This window comes from Medicago sativa, chromosome 6, assembly GCF_051527215.1.
Source record: "Medicago sativa cultivar Bolivia chromosome 6, Bolivia_mono, whole genome shotgun sequence".
In the NCBI taxonomy this organism is placed as follows: Eukaryota; Viridiplantae; Streptophyta; class Magnoliopsida; order Fabales; family Fabaceae; genus Medicago; species Medicago sativa.
Window position 1 is genome coordinate 6,048,588 of NC_140754.1, and position 23,661 is coordinate 6,072,248.

The 23,661-nt window shown below is 31.6% G+C and overlaps 2 protein-coding genes across 2 annotated transcripts; one reads left to right on the top strand and one right to left on the bottom strand.

The window, feature by feature from the left end:
• The first annotated feature begins 3,868 nt into the window (after positions 1-3,868).
• LOC146912355 (GPI-anchored protein LLG1-like) lies at positions 3,869-5,576 on the top strand. Its single transcript, XM_085720437.1, has 3 exons — positions 3,869-4,028; positions 4,178-4,234; positions 5,102-5,576. Exons 1-3 carry the CDS (start codon positions 3,947-3,949, stop codon positions 5,359-5,361), a joined length of 399 nt encoding a protein of 132 aa, XP_085576563.1. The 5' UTR covers positions 3,869-3,946; the 3' UTR covers positions 5,362-5,576.
• Positions 5,577-15,018: 9,442 nt separating this feature from the next.
• Positions 15,019-18,834, bottom strand: LOC146912356 (beta-glucuronosyltransferase GlcAT14B-like). Its single transcript, XM_085720438.1, has 4 exons — positions 17,889-18,834; positions 17,051-17,126; positions 16,844-16,959; positions 15,019-15,766 (listed from the first exon to the last, which is right to left on the bottom strand). The coding sequence occupies exons 1-4, from the start codon at positions 18,478-18,480 to the stop codon at positions 15,252-15,254; spliced, it is 1,299 nt and encodes a 432-aa protein (XP_085576564.1). The 5' UTR covers positions 18,481-18,834; the 3' UTR covers positions 15,019-15,251.
• Positions 18,835-23,661: the final 4,827 nt, after the last annotated feature.

The window sequence follows — 23,661 nt, forward strand, 5'->3', positions numbered from 1 at the left end:
CACTTTGAGATTCAATGAATAGAGCATGATTCTCTTTCTTTGAAATACTTTCTCATCTGGATGGAGAAGTCCAAGCATCAATAAGCATAACCTTCTGAAGCAGTTTAATCATCAGTAGCTTTCTCTTCTTCTTAGTCTTTCCATCTTTCTGATATGAGTGTCTTTTAACATATCCAGATGTTTCAGGATCTGCAGGCATATGATCAATAGATGGAATGCTTTGTTCATGATGAATGTTTCTTTGAACATTCTGAACTTGAGTTGAAGGAATTGTTCCATCATTTTCCATCTGAGAATCCTCAAAGACACTTGCATTGAAGTCTGAGCTGAATTCCTCCATATTCAGATCAAAACCAGCTTGATTTCCAGCTAGCTCATCCTCATTAGATTCCTTTGTGGTAGTGTTTTCACTAAGCATGTTTGTAGCTAGAGCTTTAGCAACATCATGCATATCTTGATCTTTTAATGGCACAGGATCATTTCCCATATCAGATTCTAGAACAATTTCTTGTTCATCAAACTGGAGGTCACTCATGATGTTTGTAACATCACTTCAGATTTTGAAATTGTTTCAGCAGTAGAAGATTTAAGGGATCCTTCTCCAATAAAAGCTTCTAGCTTTGTTAGCTTTCTGAGGTATTTTTCAGAAGCTTCTTCAATTTCATTAACCTTCTGAAGCTGTTATGCAGAAACTTCATCAACTTTCTGAGTTCCATCTTTTAGTAGCTGCACCAACTTTTATGAATTCATGTTTCAGTAGTTGCATCAGCTTCCTGAACCTTATTGGTTGCAATCTCAATTTTTGAGGTATTGCTTCAACTTGCTGACTTTCATTCTCAGCAACATCAACTTCCTTTTGAAGTTCTTCAACATTATGAGCTTCATAAACTTTCTGAACAGCTTCCTTAGCAATGTCTGCAACTTCTTGGAAGGTTTCTTCAGGGATGTCTTGATCCATTGTTGGAAGATTCTCATTGTTGTCAAATTCTTTATGTTAAAGATTTGATAATCTTTCTGATACACTTCACTTTTTCAGAGACATCTTAAAATGCTTGAATGTGAGTGTGAAAGCCAATTCATATAAAATATGAGAAGTTTTCTTATTCTTCAATCATATATTGCAGAATCATGTGGTTGAGATTAAAAGACAATCTGTTGAGAACATGATATATGATACATGATCAACATTAATGACATTCTCAAACACTTCCAGTCATTGTAGTGAGTGAATGCAGAGATTGTTTTAGAATCTTAGGTAGAAATTTGATATTGGAGGACTTGGATTTCTCCTTGTTGTTTGATCCAATATTCTCTAATCTTCCAAAGTTGTTGAATCTTCTTTGAGTAAGAACTCTTGTTGACCAATTTTCTCAATGTCGACTATTTCTAGCTTGCTTGAAAACAGAGGGATGAACATTGAAGCTTTCAATTTTTTTTTTTGGATTGAGTAGCTTCAGCATCAGGAGCATTTTCTTGAACATTCTGATCTGCAGACACCTGAACATTCTGATCTTCAATTTCAGATGTTTCTTGAACATTCTGAATTGCAGTCACTTTGAACATTCTGATCTTCAGTTTTAGATGTTTCTTGAACAATCTGGACTGTATCCTGAGCATCTTGAAACACATCAGTGTTGAAGTATGAGTTTAGATCTTCTATGTTGAGATCAAAACCAGATGAAAATTCCATGTGTTCATCTTTTTGTACTTGCGCATTTCCTTGACTCATTATTTGTGAAGCCAAGATTTCTGCATCTTCCTGAGTGTCTTTATCAACTTTGTGAGAAGCTTGCTCAGTATTTTCTTCAACTTTCTGATCTTGGTCAGAAGGGTTTTCTTCAACATTCTGAGGTGTGTCAACCTTCTGATGTTCTTCTTCAGCATCATTCACTGGAGTTTCTACAGCAATTTCATCTTTCTTATGAAGAGATACATCATCAACCTTCTGAGTATCATCTTCTGTGATTGAAGCAGCCATATGAGCTTCTTGAGGTATCTCATCATCTTCTATTCGAGATACAACCTCATCTTGCACATTTTCTTCTCTAACAACTTCATCTTCTTTCTGAAGATGTTCTTCATTCTCACCAGCAACAATCTGAACTTCTTTTCTTGCAAGCTCAGCAACTTGTTAAAACATCTCCAGGACTGGAGGAGAATGAGATTCATCATCTTCCATGCTTTCAGGAGATCCATCTCCTTCTTACTTCTGTATGCTGGATAGGTTTTTAACCTTCTCAACTCTTCTTTTCTTCCTAGTTTTTTGAACCTTCTGATCTGCATATCTTTTCACAGATCCAGATGTTCTTGAAGTTGGAGGAGATGGCATGTTTGAAGTGGTGATGTGAAGTTGTCCTAAGGTTTTGGTTGTGAATCTCATGAAGGTGTATTTACTTTCTTCACCTTCTAGGGATACGTGTGCAACCTTAAAGATGAGAGTCATATGGATCCCATATGACAACTCAACAACTTTTTGTTTGACAGCTAAACAAGAATCAATCATGTATTGAAGGATTATATGAAGCAGAGGTTGAGTTTTGTTTTGATCATGAGATGATACATAAATTAGTATCAGCATCAAAGGTTCCACATCTAAGGAGTAAAGTGTGCCTAATTATGTTATGGAAGATTTTAGGGACATCTTTAAGATTTGTGGAATCATGATCAGGTTTGGTGTATTCTAGGATAGGTTGTGGTTCATGTTTAGGTGATGACTTTATACTTCCAATGCAAGTTTGTTCAACTCCTTGTCGGAGTAAGAACCTCGTTGGTGGGGAGTTGTAAGTACCTTTGTCGGTGGTCTAGGAACAATGAGGCGTGCCCTGCCCCTTGTGAGCCCTAGGGAAGGGAGTCCACTTACCTAAACCTTTTTATACCAAAAAAAGCCAATGCAATAGGATAATAAATGCTTACTTGATTTTGGGGTAGAAGTTGACGTTGGTTGACTTAAGATTGAAGGAAATCGCACAATTTGGGAGCAAAATCGTATTTGAAATTTTGAAACAAAATAGTTTATGTTTCTGCCTTTCCTGTTCTATACCAGAATGCCACGTGAGTTAACTCACATTGGTATGTACCAAACATGACTTAACTCACGTTGGCTCAACGTAACTTAACTCATGTTGATGATGCTGAACGTGATTTAAGTTACGTTGGAGTTATTTTAGGGACTTTGAGGTGGGAAAGAGCAAATGACAATAGAAAAAAATGGTTTCCTATCCACTAATGCATAGTTTCAAATATGGTAAACATAAAAAGTATTTAATAAACGCTTCCTAAGATGAATCGTTTGAAAAAAACTCAAGTTTAATTTCTGATAGAAAAAATTCTTAGTCAAACTTTACTTTCATATCTACCGAATTCCAGATTATTAAGGTCTCATTCCATTAAAAACTGGAGAGTTAACACCACAAAAAATACGCTAGACACAAGCCTTTCAATTGTTTATGATTTTTTCAGGCAAAATTGTTTATGGTTAGTATTTAATAAAATTAATGTGCATTGGTATCTACATGTTTTTCTTCAATTGTAATCCCTATGAATAACATCGTTACACGTTACTCATTAGTAATAAATAATATTTTTAGTGAATATTTCAATTATGCATAAATACCTGATGGTTAATCATAATATTGGAGTATACAAGGTCATGTATCTTTGAAAATACTATTATTTTTTAGATCAAATTGTGAGCCAGTTATAATATAGCTATATTTTAGTGGTAGCTACATTACCAAAATAAACTACTAAGGTAACCTGCGGAGAGCCATTAAAACATTGGCAAATCTAACAAACAATCTAATTTTATTTCCACCACAATTCATGCAATGTCACCCTCTTCCCTCTCATCTCTATAAAACCAAGAACAAGAAAAACAAAAGGTAATACCCCTTCAAAGAAATAAAGAAAAATTAAAAACAAAAAAATTGTGAGAGTGAAAGAGAAAATGGGTTCATATACCTTCTTCTCTTCCATTCTCTATTTTTTCCTCCTAGCCACATTGGTCTCATCTTCCCCATTCATATCTGGTACATTAATTTCTTCAAGTGGCAACATTTTCGAATCATGGAAATAACGTTTCATATGATCAATCATGAATATTTAGATGTTCATATTTATTAAAATTGGTTTATTTTGGTTTGAGTTTTTATTTTTGTTTCAATTTGTTTTGACACAGATGACATATTTGGGCCTGGAGCATCTAGTGGCCGTGCCCTCCTACAAACTAAGAAAGGTAATTAACATTTTTTGTTATGTATGTGTCTCTTTTGATTTTACTTCTAGTTTTATCTTATAAAGGCCACCATGAATTTATTTATGATTTTCATTCATCTTTAATATGGGTTTCCTTTGAATTAAAATGTGGAAATCATAATGTAACAAGGTAGCTTAAATGATGTTAGTTCCATTGATGATAACTTGATTTTTTTAAAAATAAGTTTTTCGTCCCTATAAATATATAAATATAGTGAATTTTGATTTTAGTCCTTAAAATAAAATTGAAATTTTCATCCTCACAAAAAAAAAAAATCGTCCTTAATGGCCAATTTATATTCATATAATGTGAAGATTATAACTCTTTTATGGTAAAGATGTATCCATGTTATGTTAGTTTATTATGTTCAACATTTATATGGTTCAAAAAATGTCAAAATTATATCCATTAGGGACCAAATATAAAACAAAAAAATTTGTGAGGATGAAAACATCACATTTTATTTTTTACGGACTAAAATCAAAATTCACTATATTTATAGGGATGAAAAACTTATTTAACTTTTTTTTTGGTTTGACTAAAATATGAACATCTAATTTCATTAGCAATATAATCATAAACTTGGTACTTTTTCTCATGATATGTGCAATTAACAAAGAGTTTTTGACGCGTGAATCAACACAAAAATATTGACATTTTTAATATTTCATTAAAAAAAATATGTTAAAAATAAAAATGAAACTAGAAAATAAAATAAACTACATATTTACTCTATAGTCTATACTTTCCTTTTCATTTTTTCAATACCAAACTTCTTATGTAGTTTTCAATCAATTATTGATCCAATAAGTGATTTATTTTTTATAAACTTCTTGAATTGTGCAGCTTGTAGAGTTAATTTTGAGAATTTTAAGAACTACACAATCCTAACAAGTCAATGTAAAGGACCAAAATACGCTCCAAAGATTTGCTGTGAGTCATTCAAACAATTTGCTTGTCCATTTGCTGAGGAGATCAGTGACTTGACAACTGATTGTGCTAATGTTATGTTTAGTTACATAAATCTTCATGGAAAATATCCACCTGGCTTATTTGCTAAAAACTGCAAAGAAGGGAAAGAAGGTCTTGATTGTGGATATTATTAAAAAGTTTAGGCACAGTCACACATATGTTTCTTTGTAAAGATAAAATGATTTGAAGATGTTGAATGATGTAATCAATTTCTTTATCATTTAATTTTTGTCATTGTTGTGTGTGTCCTAATAATTTTATTTGTATTTGTGGCTATGTAAGTCTGAAACCTTGATTGTGACCAAGTTAAGTTAACCAATAGTATTAACCGTTTTAGTAGTGACCAAAATTGAGCTGTTTGATTGGGCCTACAAATTTAGCAACTATAGCCCACTATTTAGCTCAATTTCGGCTTTTTTATATGTGATTTTTTTTTAATAAATGAGATGATAATAGTTATTGAAAACTCACATACACATAAGAGTCGGTGTGTGAACCCGATCATGTTGTTCGACTTAACACTTTTAGCATTTTGGCTAATTTTTTATTTTGAACGGCAAAATTTATTAATCAAGTCCCTGCACAAGACGAACAAGGACCAACAACAAAAATTGCTTCCTATTCCTAAAAAAAAAAAAAAAATACTTCTCTAAAAAAACAACAAAAATTACGAAATAAAGACAACGTATATAGACAGAACACCCAAACGAAAACTAATAAAAACACTAATACAAACACCTTCTAATCGAGTGCTACACCAAAACTAAAATCAACACTCCTTAATGTTATGTGATCAACCTACCTTTTTGAGTCTAAAGAGTTCAGTAACTCAAAGCCTAAGGCCTGATAAGTTTGTTGGCCCTACCAAATCATCTATATTGCCTGTCCCTGATGTTTGCTCCAAGGTTAATGAAAAAATTGTTTTATTTGTTTGTTGGTAAAAGAAACTATTAAATTATTTAGTACAAAATTATTTCCCTCTTGTTCAAACTTTTTAATCTTGATATAGAAAATACTACCGTTCCCTTCCTTTGTTTTGCATTAAAATAAGGCAAGTCATTACAATACCATGCTAACCAGAGGTCAAGGATTCTACAACTAACAAACCTAGACAATCTAATATATGAAATTTGAATTTTTGAAGACTTGTATATCATAACATACAAAAAAGTTTTGCAAAATCTCAAAAGACATTTTCATAATCTACGTTGATTTCATTCAAAAAATAAAGACTCCTGCATGTTGTTCTGCCACCCTTGACCGTAGTAAACTAGATAATCTCTTTTGAACATAGTATCAATGGTACTTTTTTAATCTGGTTATGCTATGCTAATTTGGCCATAAACTATTCAACTTCTATGATTTAATCACACTAAAAATCAAATTTCTATGATTTAATTTTACTGTCTAATCTCACCACCTACCTTACCTTGTATATAAAGCAAACCTTACTCCCAAAAAAAATCTTCTCTTATACAGATATACCAAACTATACTTATATTTTTTTTTGCATCAAACTACATCCCTCCCAAACAAAATTCACAATTTTACTGTTAGTAAAACTTTAAGTAGAAGGTGTAGTGTCACTTGAAGCGTTAAAATTTAAACTAACAAGTAATGACTTAAGCAACAACAAATGTGAAAAACTAATCCTCTAGTAACAAAATATGTCTCATTGATTTTTGTTGTTGAGGTGTCTTATCGAAATTATGAATTAGGAATCGAACTAATTCCGAAACCAAGAATTATAATATATTTTTTCATAACAAAATTTAGATTAAAAGAGGTACATTTTATATACAACTTACCAATTACGGATTTTCAAACTAAAACTCAAGTCACAATGGTTAGTGAGCAGAATATTCAACCATATGTGTCAACTGCATTTGGGAAAACCACATATTATTTACCAATGCAAGTTTGTTCAACTCCTATTATCGGAGTAAGGACCTCGTTGGTGGGGAGTTATAAGTACATTTGCCAGTGGTCTAAGAACTTTGAGCTATGTCATGCCCCTTGTGAAGGGAGTCAACTTATCTAAACATTTTTTATACCAAAAAAACCATGCACTTCCTCCATTTCACAATGAGTGTCATTTTAACAAAAAAATAATTGTATCAAAATGAAGGTCACTTTATATTTTCAATGCAACTTTAATTGTTGCGGATTCCAATGAGAAAACCACACCAATAACAACTTGATGTGTGGAGCAAGGGATAATTAAGCAACCAAAAATCAAAGTGTATGGAACAGTTATAATCACAAGCCAAAAGTAGAAAACAACAGCGAGAGAAAAGAAGAAAAGAACACAAAAGAATTTGTTGACCCAGTTCGGTCCAAATTGACCTAGTCTGGGGGAGAGAGCAGCCCTCCGTTTCACTATATGATGAGTAACGTTACAAAAGAGATGGATTACAAGAATAAGTCTCCCGCCTAATTCTACCCAAATCCCAGCCTCTTCCCGTAACCAAGAGACTCAATCCTAATAGTGTTTCACAAGGTGAATCAACCCTCAAACCCTAGTGTTTGTTCCAAAGAGACAAACTCTACACAAACCCTAGATTTGTTGTTGCCTTTCTAAACCCTTGTTTCAGCCCCTCTATCTCTCCAAAATAGTCTGATACAAGGCCTATATTTATAGTAAAAGTTTTGCTTAAAATTTGGAACAAATCTGCACCAGAAAATACGTTTCTGTTATTTGCTGCCAACGCACCATCGTGCCACGATGCGACCCCATCGTGCCACGAAATTTCCAGTGACTTGCCTCAAAAAACTGAAACTTCCATCGTGCCACGTTGCCCTTCCATCGTGCCACGTTGCTTCTGCAGATCCTGATTTTAAGTTAACTCTCACATTAATTTTTTTTCAACTTTGTCCTCAATAAATACTCTAATTTTTCTCTCAACAATTTTCCAATGCAATCTTTCTCCAATTTTGTTGTTCCACGATTTCAAAATCACTCAACATATCATTTTGACATGTGATGCTATCACTGGTATTATAACTAGAAAAAACACCACAATCACATGTGTCACTAGTGCAAATTGTGCAATTCAAAACGATTATATTTATTAGCGATGACACCAAGAGAATGTATATTGTGTTATGGGACGACATTATCTTAAGCTTCACACTATTGAATTCTATCCAAGCTATTCAATAGAGAGAGAAAACTTAGTATCAATTTTGTTAAACAATTGGCCGATCATTGATGCCGTTATATGCAAGATGAAATCAATAAGCAGCTCACATTACATATATTTCACGTTTGCCTTTTGATTTGAAGGTAAATGTAAATGTGTGATGTGAAATTCTTATCAAGCTTCACCTAGTAAGTAATAGCCCTAAAAATCAATCAGTTACACAACATAGTTGATCCTAAAATTTTCTCCATTTAATTGTTTAGATTATTTGAATCCAAACAATGCAAATTATATTGTTTCATTGTCCCATATCACTATATGCATTCTTATTGTGTCCCAAAGTAGAATTGTTTTGAAATGTATATCCTACACCAACTGTGCATGTAAAGGTGAGTTTTTTTGTTATTATATCAATGATATCATTAAGTGTCAAAGTGACATTTTGATAATTTTGAAATCAGAAACAACATATTCGAATGTAAATCAAAAGGAAAATATATAGAACTTTAAAATGAATGGGATGCAATACCGTTTTTTGCCTCTCTTTTGTGGGATTGAGTGAAGTGCTTTCTAATAATCAGAGAGAGGAGGGAGGAACAACGTTGTGAGAACCGTATGATGTATGTAGCAGTTAGAGGGACTTAATCTTCGAAGAACGGCTAAGATTAACAGAGCAAATGTTCGACACCATTAGAGTTGAGTGACTTGACATCCGTCTGGCATAAGAGTTTCCATCGTGGGACGGTTCTTATCTAAATAAAAAATTATTATCAAGGCAAAAAAAGTATTAAAAATGCAAAGAGAATGAGGGGTAACTAATTTGAAGAAAGGGGGAAATTTTTTTTACCTGTGTTGAAGAAAATCTGAGAATCAAGACAAAGCAAATGTACAAAAATAGTCTATTGAAGGAAAAAAAAATTGAGTTGTCGAGATCCATCCCTGCCATGGAAGAAAATCCGAGACTCCAAGAAAATTTGTTGATGAAAAAAAGATGATGTTATGAAACTCCATCACAAACTCATCGCGCCCTCTGTTGAAATCTATCACAACCTAAATTTTGAGGGTTGATAAAAAATAATGAAGTTGTCACCAAAGTTTATCAAATAGGGAAAACATTGGAAAAACTTTTTAAAATGAAAAAAAAATTGTTGTTGAACCAATACTTTAGGTTTGGCTCTACACGGAAGATATTAACGCCCCACAACAATCGTTCGAAAACTTACCTTTAAATAATTGTTCAAAATTTATGTTAACTTTAAAATATTTATTACTCATACATTATAATTCAATTTTTAAAATATTATTAAATACAAATTAAAATTCAATTTTTAAATGAAAACAGAGAATTTAATAAATTGGAAAATACAAAAGTTTTATTATTGTATTTGGCAAGAGTGGTCTTCTGCTTTTACTCTTCTGGTAAGGTGAAGAATTCAAAACTACTTAGTTTTTCGGTAGAAAGTGATTGTGTGTTGGTTGATTTTTCTCTGCCTTTCTCACTTTTTGCTGTCCTATATATACTAAAAACTTAGGTTAAAGTGTGAGAAAGATGACAAAATTGTAAGTTTGGTGGTTGGAGAGCTGAAACACTAAAATAGATAAGAGTAAAAAGTAAATAAAAAGGAAAAATTGGATTGTTGCCAAAGAAGAAAAATTTACCGGTTGTATTGCTGTAATTTTTCTTTTAATTTTTTTTTCTTTCTATTCTCTAATTTCTTTGTATTTGAAATAGAGATAATCCCTTCTTCTCCATTTTGCGTTGTTTTTGAAATAGTGGAAACATGGTAGGCATGAGCATGATTAGTTTTATGGTGATAAAGATTGATTTTTGACTAAATTGATTTTAGAAAATTGAATCGGACTAAAAATGATTTATATTTGCATACATCTATGTAAAAATGAATTGAACAATAATTTTCAACGTGAAAATCAATTTAAAATCAAAAAATTTAATTTCTACCTTCAAGTTAGAATCAATTCATGGGAGCAAAAATAATACTATTGGAGAGCAACTAAATATGTCAAAACCAATTCAACATCTCTAAGATTAATTTGACTTTTCTAAAAGTGGTACCAAATATAGACATAAAATGAGAATTATGTGCGCCTTTTTGTGACTGTAATTTTTGTAATTTTTTTTAAGGAAATAATTTTTGTAATTAATAATTGAAATGAAGGGGAAAATTTTGGTTTTTTAGGTTTTATGACAGGCTTAACAATGATGAAAAAAAATGATGAACAACATTAGAAATGTAAAAGATGTCTTTAAATCAAGCACATGAGGACTAACTTTAGAGGGAGACATCCTAACTAATTTATGGGATACTACTTAGTTTTCTTTTTAGCAAGTTAAACAATTATTTTGGAGCAATATTTTCCCTCCTCTTTTCTAAAATGGGTACATCCCTAATAGAATTAGGAGGTGTAAAAAGTTCATCACTAACTTTACTGACTGTCGCCAGAACAGTTATATGACCCATGAGTGGCCCATTAAAAATTTAGGCCGAATTTAACTTCTTGTTGTAGATAGTTGCTTTTTAAACATCTCAAGTTCACTTATAATCAGGTCGTAATTTCTGATCAACTATTTTTATGTGTAAAATTCGATTGAGTCGTAACTCCCGACCAAATTTTTTCATCAAAGTGAACAGTTTTAAGTGCCTGAGGTTTAGTTGACTTTCTCCTTGATTAAACCTAAACTACTTAATTTTTTTTTATTGTTTATTTCAGACAGCAAAAATTTCCTATATGGTTTGATTTTCTTTTTCAAAACAAAAAATGGTTAGATTTTATATTAATCAAACTATGGAATTTTCTCTAACAATCATTTCCTACTTTATTAGCTTCGATTGTCATTTGGATGATATTTCTTGCACACTCTTTCTTGCGTTTTGATTATGAGCACATGTCATTGTAGAAACTTTGTTTTTCTTCACATGTATCAGCTTGATTAGCCTTTGTGTTAATAGCACTTCACAATTTTAAAATTAAGTAACACAGTTTTATTTCTGCATTTTGCAGAAATCATGGGTGTGCATACAGGGCCGGACCTTGGGGTGTACAAACCGCTCAATGGAACTGGGCCTCCACAATGTATGGGCCTAAAAAAAATTATAGCCTAGTAGTACTACTAAGTACTACCCGACTACTCTCCAAGTTTCCACTTTCCTTTTATGTTGTCTTGTTTTAGGCATATTAGAATTGAGACCTTTTGCTTTTGATGTTAGGTGAGTTTTTTTTTTTTGTGGTGGTTTGAGGTTCCTCATGTGTACGGTGGTGATTTTCACCTTTTGGTGTACAACATATATACGACACCATATATTTATCTTTTAAAAAATTTAAATAGAACATTGTTCTTTTAAAAAAATACATTTTTATTTTATTACGAGCCTCTTTTCACTTACAAAGCCGAACCATCGGATTCGTAGGAACGACTCTGGGTGCATATACAAATAAGGTTGTGCACTTGTGCTTTTCTCGTAGTTTGACTCCTTTGAGTTTTCTCATTTTCCTACGATTAATTATCTAAGTATTACACTCAAGATCATTTTTTTTCTTTTTAATTTCCTTTAGTATTTTTATAATTTAAGTAAAGGTAAAATTATTCCATTGGATCTTTATCTTAATTTCTACTTTGAAATTATTAATTTATCTTCTTTGGTTCAATTTAGTTTTGCAAAAGTGTCAACAAAATTTGACTAATTGACATGGTTATAACTTTCTACACCAGGTTTTTATATTTGATTCATGGCATGATTGATGGAGTAGATTGTGTACGTTGCACACTTACATTTCTTGTTGTAGTTGATTCAACAAGTGGTCAACAATTTGATATTTTAGAACGCATGCCTCGGCCAAAATTGAAACAAAAATGACATAAACTAACTTGAAATGGACATTGGTAAAAGAAAAAAAAAACTTGAAAATAGGACTTAAATTTACAATAGAAGATTAAACTATCGAAAAGGATTAAACTTATATGATAAATTAATGTTTAAATTTTAGATAGAAGTATTCATATTTTGTGCATGTGTCTCAAATATGATTATTTACCGTGGAGAGCGCTAATAGGAAGAAAAAAAGGTAAAACCATTGTCCACATTTAAAAATGAGTTTGAATGAACACGAAAAATAATAATTTTATGTCGCCTAAAAGCAGGGCCGAACTTTAGGGTGTGCAAATAGCTCAATAGAACTGGGTCTCCTCAAGGTATGGGCCTCAAAAAAAAATTATAGCCCAATAGTACTACTAAGTACTATCCCACTAAAAAAAATTCCTTATTCTCTTTCTCTCTCTGATACCAGGCGTTTCATCACCATCACTCCATTGGACTTTGCTTTTCTTCTTCCCCGATTTGATTTCCTTTTCCTCTTATGTTGTCTTGTTTTAGGCCTATTAGAATTGGGTCCTCTTGCTTTTGGTGTTAGGTGGTGTTTTTTTGACCGGGTGGTTTGAGGTTCCTCATGTATAAGGTAGTGATTTTCACCTTTGAGTGTATCACATATATACGGCACCTTGTATTTATCTTTTAAAAAATTTAAATAGAACATTGTTTTTTTTAAAAAAAAATGTTTTTATTTTATTACGGGTCTCTTTTCACTTATAGAGTCGAACCTCCGGATTCGTAGAAACGGCACTGCCCCAAAGTATAGTATCAAATCATTTATATACCCTAAAAGTACACTCTTTTTATAGAAGAGAGAGATGAAAAATAGCACCAAAATGAAGTGGTGTGAATTAGTTTGTTAGGTATATATCATAAATTTTCTCATAAACAATAGCAGCATTAATCTATTTAGCCATCTTAGGCTACACCCTTTCTTCCAATACAAGGACCATGATTGGCTCTATTTAAGCCACCACCTTGCTCTCTCTATGATTCCATTGACCTATGAACAAGAAATCTTGCAAATTGTTCAATATGCATTTAAATTAGGAATTTTATCGTTAGCGTATGCTAAATGCTAAATTAAGCCAGACACAATTTGTGAGCTATGATGACTACCTCTAAAACACGTCGAAATTATACCAAAATGGAGGCCTAAATAATGAAGAATATTTCAAAGTAATAGAAACACAATCAAGTAGGCAATTAGGCATATCATAGTCTTCTCACCAATCCTTCCACGTTTATAACTCAATTAGAAATTAAATTCCAACCATGACCAAAATCGACACGTAGAAATTAGTGGCTAAATTGACCAATCATATATAGACAATTAATTTGACGTGTTCTATACAATTGTTTAAAACTAATTGAAAGGAAAATAAACGAAGTCAAGTCAACTATATAGATGTAACCAAAGCATATAACAAAGGAGTAGAAATTTAGAAATTATTTCAATGTGTTTGTTTGGCACCAAAGCATAACAAAGGATCCATTGATTGAAGGACAAAATAAAAAGTTTCCCTATAAAAAAAGCTCAAAAATCTTTTACGTTTCTTAATTTATTTGTGTTACAAGTTTCACCTTTTAATTTAAAAAAGAGTTACTTTAATTTGGATTCATTTCCACTAGAAGATATGAATAGTTATAGTGGTGCTAACGAATCAACTGACATTCATGGTTGATCGTTTGATTGTATGAAAAGATATTTGAATTAGAAGTTTGAACTTTGAGACTTCCACTTGTGTGTGAGAATTTACTTTGACTTTGTTATTTCGTCTATCTATTGAAAAAGGGGGGACAATGGTTTATGTGATCATAACTTAGTTGGTTGAAACATTGCACTACGCAGAAACGGGATTCAAATCTTAGATTGTTCACTTATTCACCCCAATAAATGAATTTATAGTCATTAAACTGCTTGATAAAAATGAGACGGTTATCTTTTTAATAATATTTTAACCGTAGATAGCATTTATATATTTTTAAGAAAAGATAACTAAAAAATCTATTCTCTTTGTCTCTAATCATATGATACACTTTTCATATTTTTAGTCACTACAAACTTTAAGATACTCTACAAACTTCCACACATGTTAATTGAAAAAATGCAAATTTGTTTTCTCTATCCTATTAACAGAAGTTAACAAGCGGCACCTCAAAAATAAGTTAAAGTTTAATTTATATATATCGTCAGTGTAAAAAAGTTTTACAAATACATTCAAGGATGTGTTGTCATATCAATTAATGAGATACGACAACTCATGTGTTTTTAACTCATTATTGATGTAACCACATATCATTGGATGCATGTAGATATATTGTCATTAGTTTTGTAACAACTTTTCCAACATCCTAGAAATACTAGTTATCCAAATACCCATATGATATATCGACACAGTGTTTTGAAGATTTATTTTCTTTTGCTTTTACAAAAATTCTCCTATGTTAAAAAATAGATGTTCAAATATCATTTCTCAGGTATAAAACGTCGCTGAAAGTATATATAAATTAAACTCAATAAGTTAAGAAACTAAAAGATATTCAAGTAAGAAAAAAACAAATGAATATCCATTTCATTTCACAAAGTTTTAGTCCTTGTCTAACACCACCACATCCCAAGATTCCATCAATGTCTTATTTCACATGTAAAAAAGAATAACAAAAGTAGAGTATCATCAATTCAGTGGTCACTGAAATGCATGATTGAAGTCAAGGCAATTGAAAGAGTCTCATATACACCATACATTACAATCTATGATTCAACAAACCTTGTAATCAATCTCATTTTGCACTTAAATGTGTCTCATTTTGCACTTCTCAAAATTAAAGACAAAACAAACATGTATACTTTAACTATTTTCTTTCTTCTACTAGAAAGAAACACTAATTCAATGATCATGCTAACTAAACTTGCACATATATAAACTACACAGCAAGTGGCAGGTTAAAATAATCTCAAACAAGACCATTTTTTTTGCATGTTGGTTTGTCTCATACACATTGTCTAGGCCGGAAATTTTCGTTCGACATCAATTTGGTGATTAACGTTTCGAGCCTTTTTGAACCATTTTCTGGTCTAAGGACAGTAGTGTTGCCAACTACCAAGCAAGGATCGGTCCCGTTCTCCCTGCTTCCTATGCACCAACCGCCAGGAACAGGCATTCCAGGATTTCGGGATAATAGTTCGGAGTCGATTCTGTCCAAAACAGGGTCTTCTCGATGGAACTTCCTTGCAAAGGGAGCATTGCTGTCGGTCATAACTTTCATATCAGCAACTGTGAGGTAGTGAGGATGTTGCTTCGGAGGATTGTCCCATGCAATGAAGTGTAGATCACTGTTGACGGTTGTGTTTCTGAACTCTTGAGCATTGCAAATAACTGTATGGAAGTATCCTTCAGGAGAAGATATGAAATTTGAATAGTACATGAGAACGGTTCTCGGTAAATTGTCCCATCCCCATATGACGTAGTCGATGAAAGGTCTAGAGAGTACCATCCAAGCCGAACCTAACAAGACAGAAGTTTTAGGTAATCAATATATTACAATTTGTTTGCGTCTTCAGCACATATAAACCAAACTTCTATGCATTTTCAAATTCCAGAGATTAGTCACGACACGTAGAAATTTTAAGAATACACAAATTAGTTCAAATATAGCAAATAAAAGAATTTCAAAGCACTGAAAATGGATCTATGATACAATGTACAACAGAAATGTACCAGCTACATTTATCACAGCTCACTTAGCTTAGGATCCAATTTAAAACTGACCCTATGTAAAACCGATAATGCATCAATATTGTCCTAGGACGAACAACAGATCCTAAACGGAGTAAATTGATTAATAATAGAAATTAAGAATTAATACAGTTGAAAAGTAAGTACCACGAATCAGTCACGCTGCTTACTACCTAGCACAATAAGAAAAGATAATTACATAGTCGCAACAAGTGATTCTTTCCGACAGACACATAAAACATAGAACATAACTCATGACACTATGAAATGAATACAAAAAAAAGTTTCATAAGCTTTAACTGCCTCGCAAAGAATTGAACTAACGATAACATGAAATGAATACAAAAAGGTTTCTTAAGCACCAACACTTTAATTTTCTCACAATCTATGAACTTTTGGAATAGTAGCTTCTTGTATAAGTTGACATTAGTTTCTAATCTCAATTTTCTCATAAACTCTATCATTTAACTTCTATGTGAACACCGAAAATAAGCTAATCACTTTTCCACAAGTGATGTACCGTAAACTCATGTCAATTGAAAAGCTCCATAAGATATGACAATGTTCAAAAAAGTTGTATAAGTAAGTTAGTTTTTTATCTTGATTTTCTCATTTAACTTCTCTATAAACACCGAAAAAGAAGCTTCTAAAACTTTTTCACAAGTGATGTACCATAAACTCAGTTCAATCGAAAAGCTTCGTAAGATAGGCTGAAAATGTTCAAGAACGTACAAAACCACTATGCAAACATGAAGAATATCTATAACCACATGAACATAAGAAAATTGGAAAAGTAAAAAAGTAAAAGGAGACATAAACCAAGCAGACAAGAAAAAGAATCTTCACCTGTGAAAAGCTTGAAAGCAGTTGGTCTACTTCTCCTCTGTGTAACCCAAAACACATCTTGCTTCTTATTCATGTACAACCCCGGATCAACGATTATCGGCCTCGCACGCTGATGACTAATAAACAACACAAACACATCAAATAATCAATCTCCATCCCCAAAATAAAACAAAGCAACAATAATGGATAAATGAAAGGAAAACTCACTCTTTCCATCCAATGTCACTGGTATGATCGATGAAATTAAGATCGCGCGGCAAGAAGCTAAATGTGTGAAGCAGATCTACTCATCCAAAAACAACAAAACAAAAACAACAATCAATTCTCTAAACCAAACATCATCAAAAACATACAAAATCTTAAATTTCAATCCTTGATGTAAGATTTCATCTTACTAATCACCACAGCCACATTTTCGCGACATCAATAACATTAAATCTGTCTCAATGTCAACAAGTTCAACTAAAAACTTAAACAAAACAACAACCAAACATCATAAAAAAAAAACATATAGAATCTTACATAACAGTCCTCAACCTAAGATTTCGATCTACAAATCTCCAGAACCATGTTTTTGCAACATCAATTACATTAAATCTGTCTCAATTTCAACTAAACCTTAAACAATGTATCAAAAACACAAAGTTGAAAGAGAAAAAACACAAACATCATAAAAAAACATACAGATTTCATTCTACTAATCATCACAACCATAAACATAGCAATCATTCTCAAAACCAAACACCATCAACATACAAAATTCTAAACCTCAATCCTCATGCTAAGATTTCATTCTACTAATCACCACAACCATAAACATAGCAATCAATTCTCAAAACCAAACATCATAAATCTGTCTAAATTTCAATCCTCAACCATAAAAAAACATACAAAATCTCAATCTCAATCCTCAACCTAAGATATCATTCTACTAATCGCCACAACCAACATCAATAACATTAAATCTATCTAAATTTCAACAAATTCAACTAAACCTTAAACAATGAATCAAAAAGACAAAAGTTGAAAGGAAAAAAACACAAACCATCTTGAGTAACAAGTGGATAATCAGAAGCACTAAGATTGATAAACCAATCCCAATCACCACATTCCTTCAACAAAATAGCAGCAGCATGAAGAGTATTAGCAACCATAGTAGGACCTCTATAAGTAATAAGATTCGCCTTAGTAATCATCTTAACATTCTCAAATCTCTTAAACAACTCATGATTCATCACAAACTCAAACAGATCCGCACGTTCTTTTGCAGAACTTTCAAGATCAAGATGAACAACATAACGGTTATGTGGATGATACATAGCAAGAAGCACCCTTTTGACAGAGCCACCGTCTCCGGCGGAGCCGGAGATTAAATAAGCAAGACGTGGTGGTGGAGGGAGGGTTGAAACTGGTAAAGGCTTGATTTTATTTTCAACAAAAACTGAATAAGAAGCTGAAATGGAACGGTAAAATGGTAGAATGTGTGTGCCTTGTGGTGATGTTAGTGTTGCAATGAAGAGAAGAAAAAGAGAGAGAATTGAACCAATTGCAAGTGGGAAAATCCATTTTCTTTCTGGTGATTGATGATGATGATGATGGTTTTTGAAGTGCATGTAATAGTTCTTCAATTTCTTCATTGTGTTTGAGATTGTTGTTGTTGGGGTTTCTTTTTCTGATGTAAATCACAGAAAAAGAAAACCCTTTTGAAGATTTCTTCACCAATTTGTTGTTTATGATGTTAGATTGAAGAAAGATTGGATTTTGAGATGTGGGTTGTCTGAAAAATTTGATTTTTTTGATGTTGGTGTGGTTGTGTTTTAAGGTGGTTTTTTTTTGTGGAAAAAATGGTTTTTGTCTTTGTGTGTTGTGTGTGTTCTGTTTTGATGTTCTTGTTCTTTCTTACTAGGTTGCTGGATTTTGGAGAGAGATAAAGAGAGATGAGAGAGAGAGAGAGAGAGAGAGAGAGGAAAATAATCAAATATAACTTATATGGATTTTTGGAAGGGAAAATATAACTTATATAACCAATTGAAATTCAACAACAAGGATATAATATATGAATATACATGAATGTAAGACAATTTATTTTGGTCAAAATGAATGTAATGACTATGTATTTCTTGAAGAAAAAATATGAGTTTTTATTTTTATGTTTTTTGTTGTGTTTTTGGTTAATGTTTGAATATTTTGTGTTTCAATGAAAATGAAGGGATAATTTGGGTATTTTGTATGTGAATGTGGTGACTTTGAATACACTCTTGTTAATGAGTTTTTAATTAATTTTACAGTTATGGTTTGGTTTAGGGTTAGTATCACTATGAGTGGGTTAAGGGGAGGGTGGGATGAGAGTGAGCCTAGGTTAGGGTTAAGAATTTATTTAAGATTATTAAGAAGTTTAGATGCAATGAAAGATAGAGTACATATATTGAAAATTTTTTGCTAACACACTTTTGGATATCAAAATTGTAAATACGATATCAACACACATTTGAGTTGTTAATATGGTTTTGAAATATAATATCAGTTTTCATACATTTAAATAAATATAAATATACATGTACACTTTATCGTCTCTTATTAAAGAAATGCACGTAGTATGTAGTAATATATTTGTAAAGATGCTATTTTTACATAATTACCTTAAATTTAATGATATAATAGGAGTGTCAAAACTTGAAACAATTGGTGAGTCAAAACAATAATAGGATAGTCAAAACAAATTTATGTTTCCTAATTACAAATTGGTAGAGTATTTTGTTAGTATGTAGTAATATATTTATCTAGAACGTATGCTACTTCTACATAATTACTTTAAATTTAATGATATAATAGTACATAATTACTTTAAATTTAATGATATAATAGGAGAGTCAAAACTTAAAACAATTGGAGAGTCAAATCAATACTAGGAGAGTCAAAACAAATTTATATTTCCTAATTTTGTTAGTATGTAGTAATATATTAGTAAAGAAGTATGCTTTTTTTACATAATTGCCTTAAATTTAATGATATAATAGGAAAGTCAAAACTCAAAACAATTGGAGGGTCAAAACAATAATAGAAGAGTCAAAACAAATTTATGTTTCCTAATTTCAAATTTGTAGAGTATTTTGTAAACAAATAATAATAATTACATGTGAAGGTTTGATATACAAGGATTACAAGTATGGAAAGTGAGTCTTATAATCAAGTAAGAAAGGAAGTTTGGTGATTTGTTATCTTTTTTAAGAAAACGTTAGTGTTTGTATTAAAGGGGAGAAAAGGAATACAAAGGTAAGGTTATCTGTAGTATAATTTAGTTTAGTAGGAGTTATCATTATTAATCTAAACATGAAAACGGTCCATTAAGATTTTGTGTGCAAAGAAAGATATGGTTGCCTTAAAAAAATAAATTAGTTTGGTGTTTAAACAGTTTTAGCAAAATTAATTTGAGAAAGTAACAGTTTTAACCTTTGAAGTGATTGGAGTAGTGTTGTGAGTACGTGATGTGTCAACCGTTTGTTGAGGAAGGTGGGAGGTGGTTTTACTAAGAAATTATTGTGAATAAATAAATATATTGTCTAAAAATAGTTTCTTGTTTTTCATCAAAAAAGTATAGTTTCTTGTTCTTACACCATATATAATCTATATAGATTTGGTATATTCTAGTAAGTCAAAAAAATATTTAGTCAAATTACCAAAAGAAAAATTAGACAAAGAAAAAGGTCAAGAAATATATTTGGAATTTTATAGTTTTTTCAAAATTGTTTAAAATAATACATATATTGGTATCAAAATAAATAGTGTTCTATATATTATTTATTATTAATGGTTATACAAATTTTCATTTTCTAATTTAAAAGATATAAATATTTCACTGCAAAGAATATATAAAAGTTATCTTAACAATAACAAGATTATAATTAAAAAAATCAAAATGAGTCAAAATTATACATTGACTTTTTTTTTTACAGAATTATACATTGACTTTTTTTTATTTTAAAACATTCATTATTTTAAGATAAAATAAAAATACCAAAACCACTAAAGTTTTAGAATGGTTGGAGCATTATTTTGTGTTGGAGTTTTTTTTTTTAGGTTAACTCATGTTTTACATAATTTTCGAACGAACATTAGATTACCAAACATCAACATTAGGAAAAATTATTGATAAAAATAAGAAATATTTTATTTATAATTTTTTCAATCAATTTATTTTTTTGTTTTTTTTATAACTCGGTATCCGGTTCAAGAATTGACTAATCTGAATGGATCAATCCCACTGTCCACTTGCAGAGTCTCGTTTAAAACTAGAGCATAGTTTTGTATGGACTTAACCCACCAAAATTAACGTAGGAGGAAATCGAACCTGAAACCTTAAATATATATTTCAGATTATTAGTCTTTAAAATTTATTTTAATTATTACGTTGAACTTATTGTTACACAAATGAGACAAAAAATTTATCCACAATTTTCTTAAGTTGCACTTTAGCTTCATACTTATGTACGTAGGAGAATAATGAGAACTAAAATCAATGATAAATAAGACAAAAGTGGAAGATTGAATCCAAATCAATAAAATTATTTTTATATTTTATATGGGGGACAAACTATTACATGAGATTATAAAAATAGCAAAAAGGATGTTGAGGAGTATCAAGAGGTTTGTGGGCTAAGGATAAAGAGTCTTGTTGGGAGAACAAAAGTGTTTCGGATGAAATTAGAATCAAACCATAATGTTTTAAAGATTGATTTAGGTGTAAAAATGTTAAATACCAATCCTTAGACACCAAGGAGGGCAACAAATATATACATAGGCTTGCTAAAGGATGGGAAAGAAAGTCAAGATATGTGGATCAAGTAAAGTATATCGAGGATGAAGAGGGTAAAAGTTTTGGTTCATAAAAAAGATATAAAAGATAGATGGACTTAAGAAGTATTTCCACAACTTATTTATCGAAAGATATGAGATCTTATCTTATTCTAACATGCTAGATATTAGAGACGATGATAGAAATTATAACTACTATCGTTAGAGTGCACGAGGTAAGAGAAGCGTTGACGAGGGTGGATAACAGCAAGGTTGTTGGGTCTAACAATATACCTTTTGAAGTGTGGAAATGTCTTGGAGATGAAGGCGTTGTGCGACTTATCAAACTTTTTAACAAAATTATGAAGTCAAAGCAAATGCCAGATGAGTGAAGAAAAGACATTAATTATGATATATAAGAACAAAGGGATGTACACAATTACGCTCATTATATAACTTGAAGTTTATGCGAATGGGGGCTTGAACATAGTCTAAGAAAATAAACCAAAGCTATATAATCAATATGCTTTTATTCTTGAGAAGACAACCGTAAAAACAATTTATTTACTACAACGTATGATGGAGTGATATCCGATTGATAAAAAATACTTGCACTAAATTTTTATTGATTTGTAAAAGGTGTATAATGATAGAGTGTCTAGGGATATTTTGTGGAAAGCCCTAGAGAAAAAATGGGTTAATACTTCTTATATTCAAGATATCAATGATATTATTGGTGAGGATGCAAGATGTGACCACCAACGATTTTCCCAAAACAATAAGATTGGCTTAAGGGTCATCCCTAATCCGTTAATTTTCTTACCTTAGTTTTGGATGTACTTACATAACACATCCAAGGTCAAACACTGAAATGTATGCTTTTTGTAGACGATGTAGTCTTGTTTTTAGGGTTGTGGGAGAATATGAATGGGATGTTGGAGTCTTTAGAAGCATGACAAAGTATATGAAGTGTAATTTTAGCAAAAGATGACACACTTCTAACTTAGAGGTGAAAATTGAAGACCATATCATACTACGAGTTACATTGTTTAAATATATTTGGTCCATAGTACAAAACAAAGGAGAAATAAAAGAAATGTAAATCATTGAATTCAAGATGAGTGGTTTAAATAGATAAGAACTCTGTGTTTTACGTGATACAAAATTAACACTAAAGTTAAAGGGGTAATTTTATTAGGCAACTCTAAGACTAGCGACGTTGTATGGAGCAGAGCACTGGATAGTAATGATCAATCACATTAATAAAATATACGTAGAAGAGATAAGGGTGTAGTTTTGGATGTGTGGTAATGTTAGATAAGATAAGATTAGAAATGACTACATAAGAGAGAGGGTCGGGTAGCACCTATTGTAGAAAAGATGATGGAAACTAAGATCAGGTGTTTTGGGCATGTGGAGATACACCATGTAGTTGTAGTAATAAGAGTAGACCAAATAGATGATAATCATATCACTAGAGGCACATGACGACATGGAAAAGCTATAAGATAAATTATTAAGAAAGATCTAGATATTAATGGGTTGGATCAAAATATTGTTTATGATTGAACATTATGATGCAATTTGATCCATGTAACTAAAGATAAAGATGAGTTATCCCAAACCAACCCACTTCGGCCAGATGGGCCGTCATAGATAAATGAGTTAGAGCAGGGTAAACTTGTTTTCATAATGGGTCACTAAAAGCGAGTTTGATCCAAAGAGTAGTGGGCTATGCGGCTCGCTGGGCAAGCACGACCCATATACACATTATTGTTTTGAAAGACAATATTTACTAAACATTGTGTCTTACATGTGAAATTTTGATTGGCAAAGAATTAACTATCATTATGGTATATGCAAATCAATGCAAATACACTCCATATAAATTAACATCAGTCAAATATACCACATACCTTGAAGGTGAGAAAAACACAAGAAGGGGGGGGGGGTTGAATTGTGTTTTGAAAAATTCTTCGTTTCTCCTAAAAACTGAACACACTGATCAGAAGCTAAGTGAGACAGCT

Bases quoted from the DNA above. Each gene is read 5' to 3' on its own strand.
- LOC146912356 (XM_085720438.1), bottom strand. From the start codon at position 18,480: ATGAAGAAATTGAAGAACTATTACATGCACTTCAAAAACCATCATCAT. The intron at 17,127-17,888 runs GTTTGTGTTTTT...TTGGATGAGTAG, and splicing joins TCCACTTGTTACTCAAGATG to ATCTGCTTCACACATTTAGC. The intron at 16,960-17,050 runs GTGAGTTTTCCT...GTTGTTTATTAG, and splicing joins AGTGACATTGGATGGAAAGA to TCATCAGCGTGCGAGGCCGA.
- LOC146912355 (XM_085720437.1), top strand. From the start codon at position 3,947: ATGGGTTCATATACCTTCTTCTCTTCCATTCTCTATTTTTTCCTCCTA. The intron at 4,029-4,177 runs GTACATTAATTT...GTTTTGACACAG, and splicing joins ATCTTCCCCATTCATATCTG to ATGACATATTTGGGCCTGGA. The intron at 4,235-5,101 runs GTAATTAACATT...TGAATTGTGCAG, and splicing joins CCTCCTACAAACTAAGAAAG to CTTGTAGAGTTAATTTTGAG.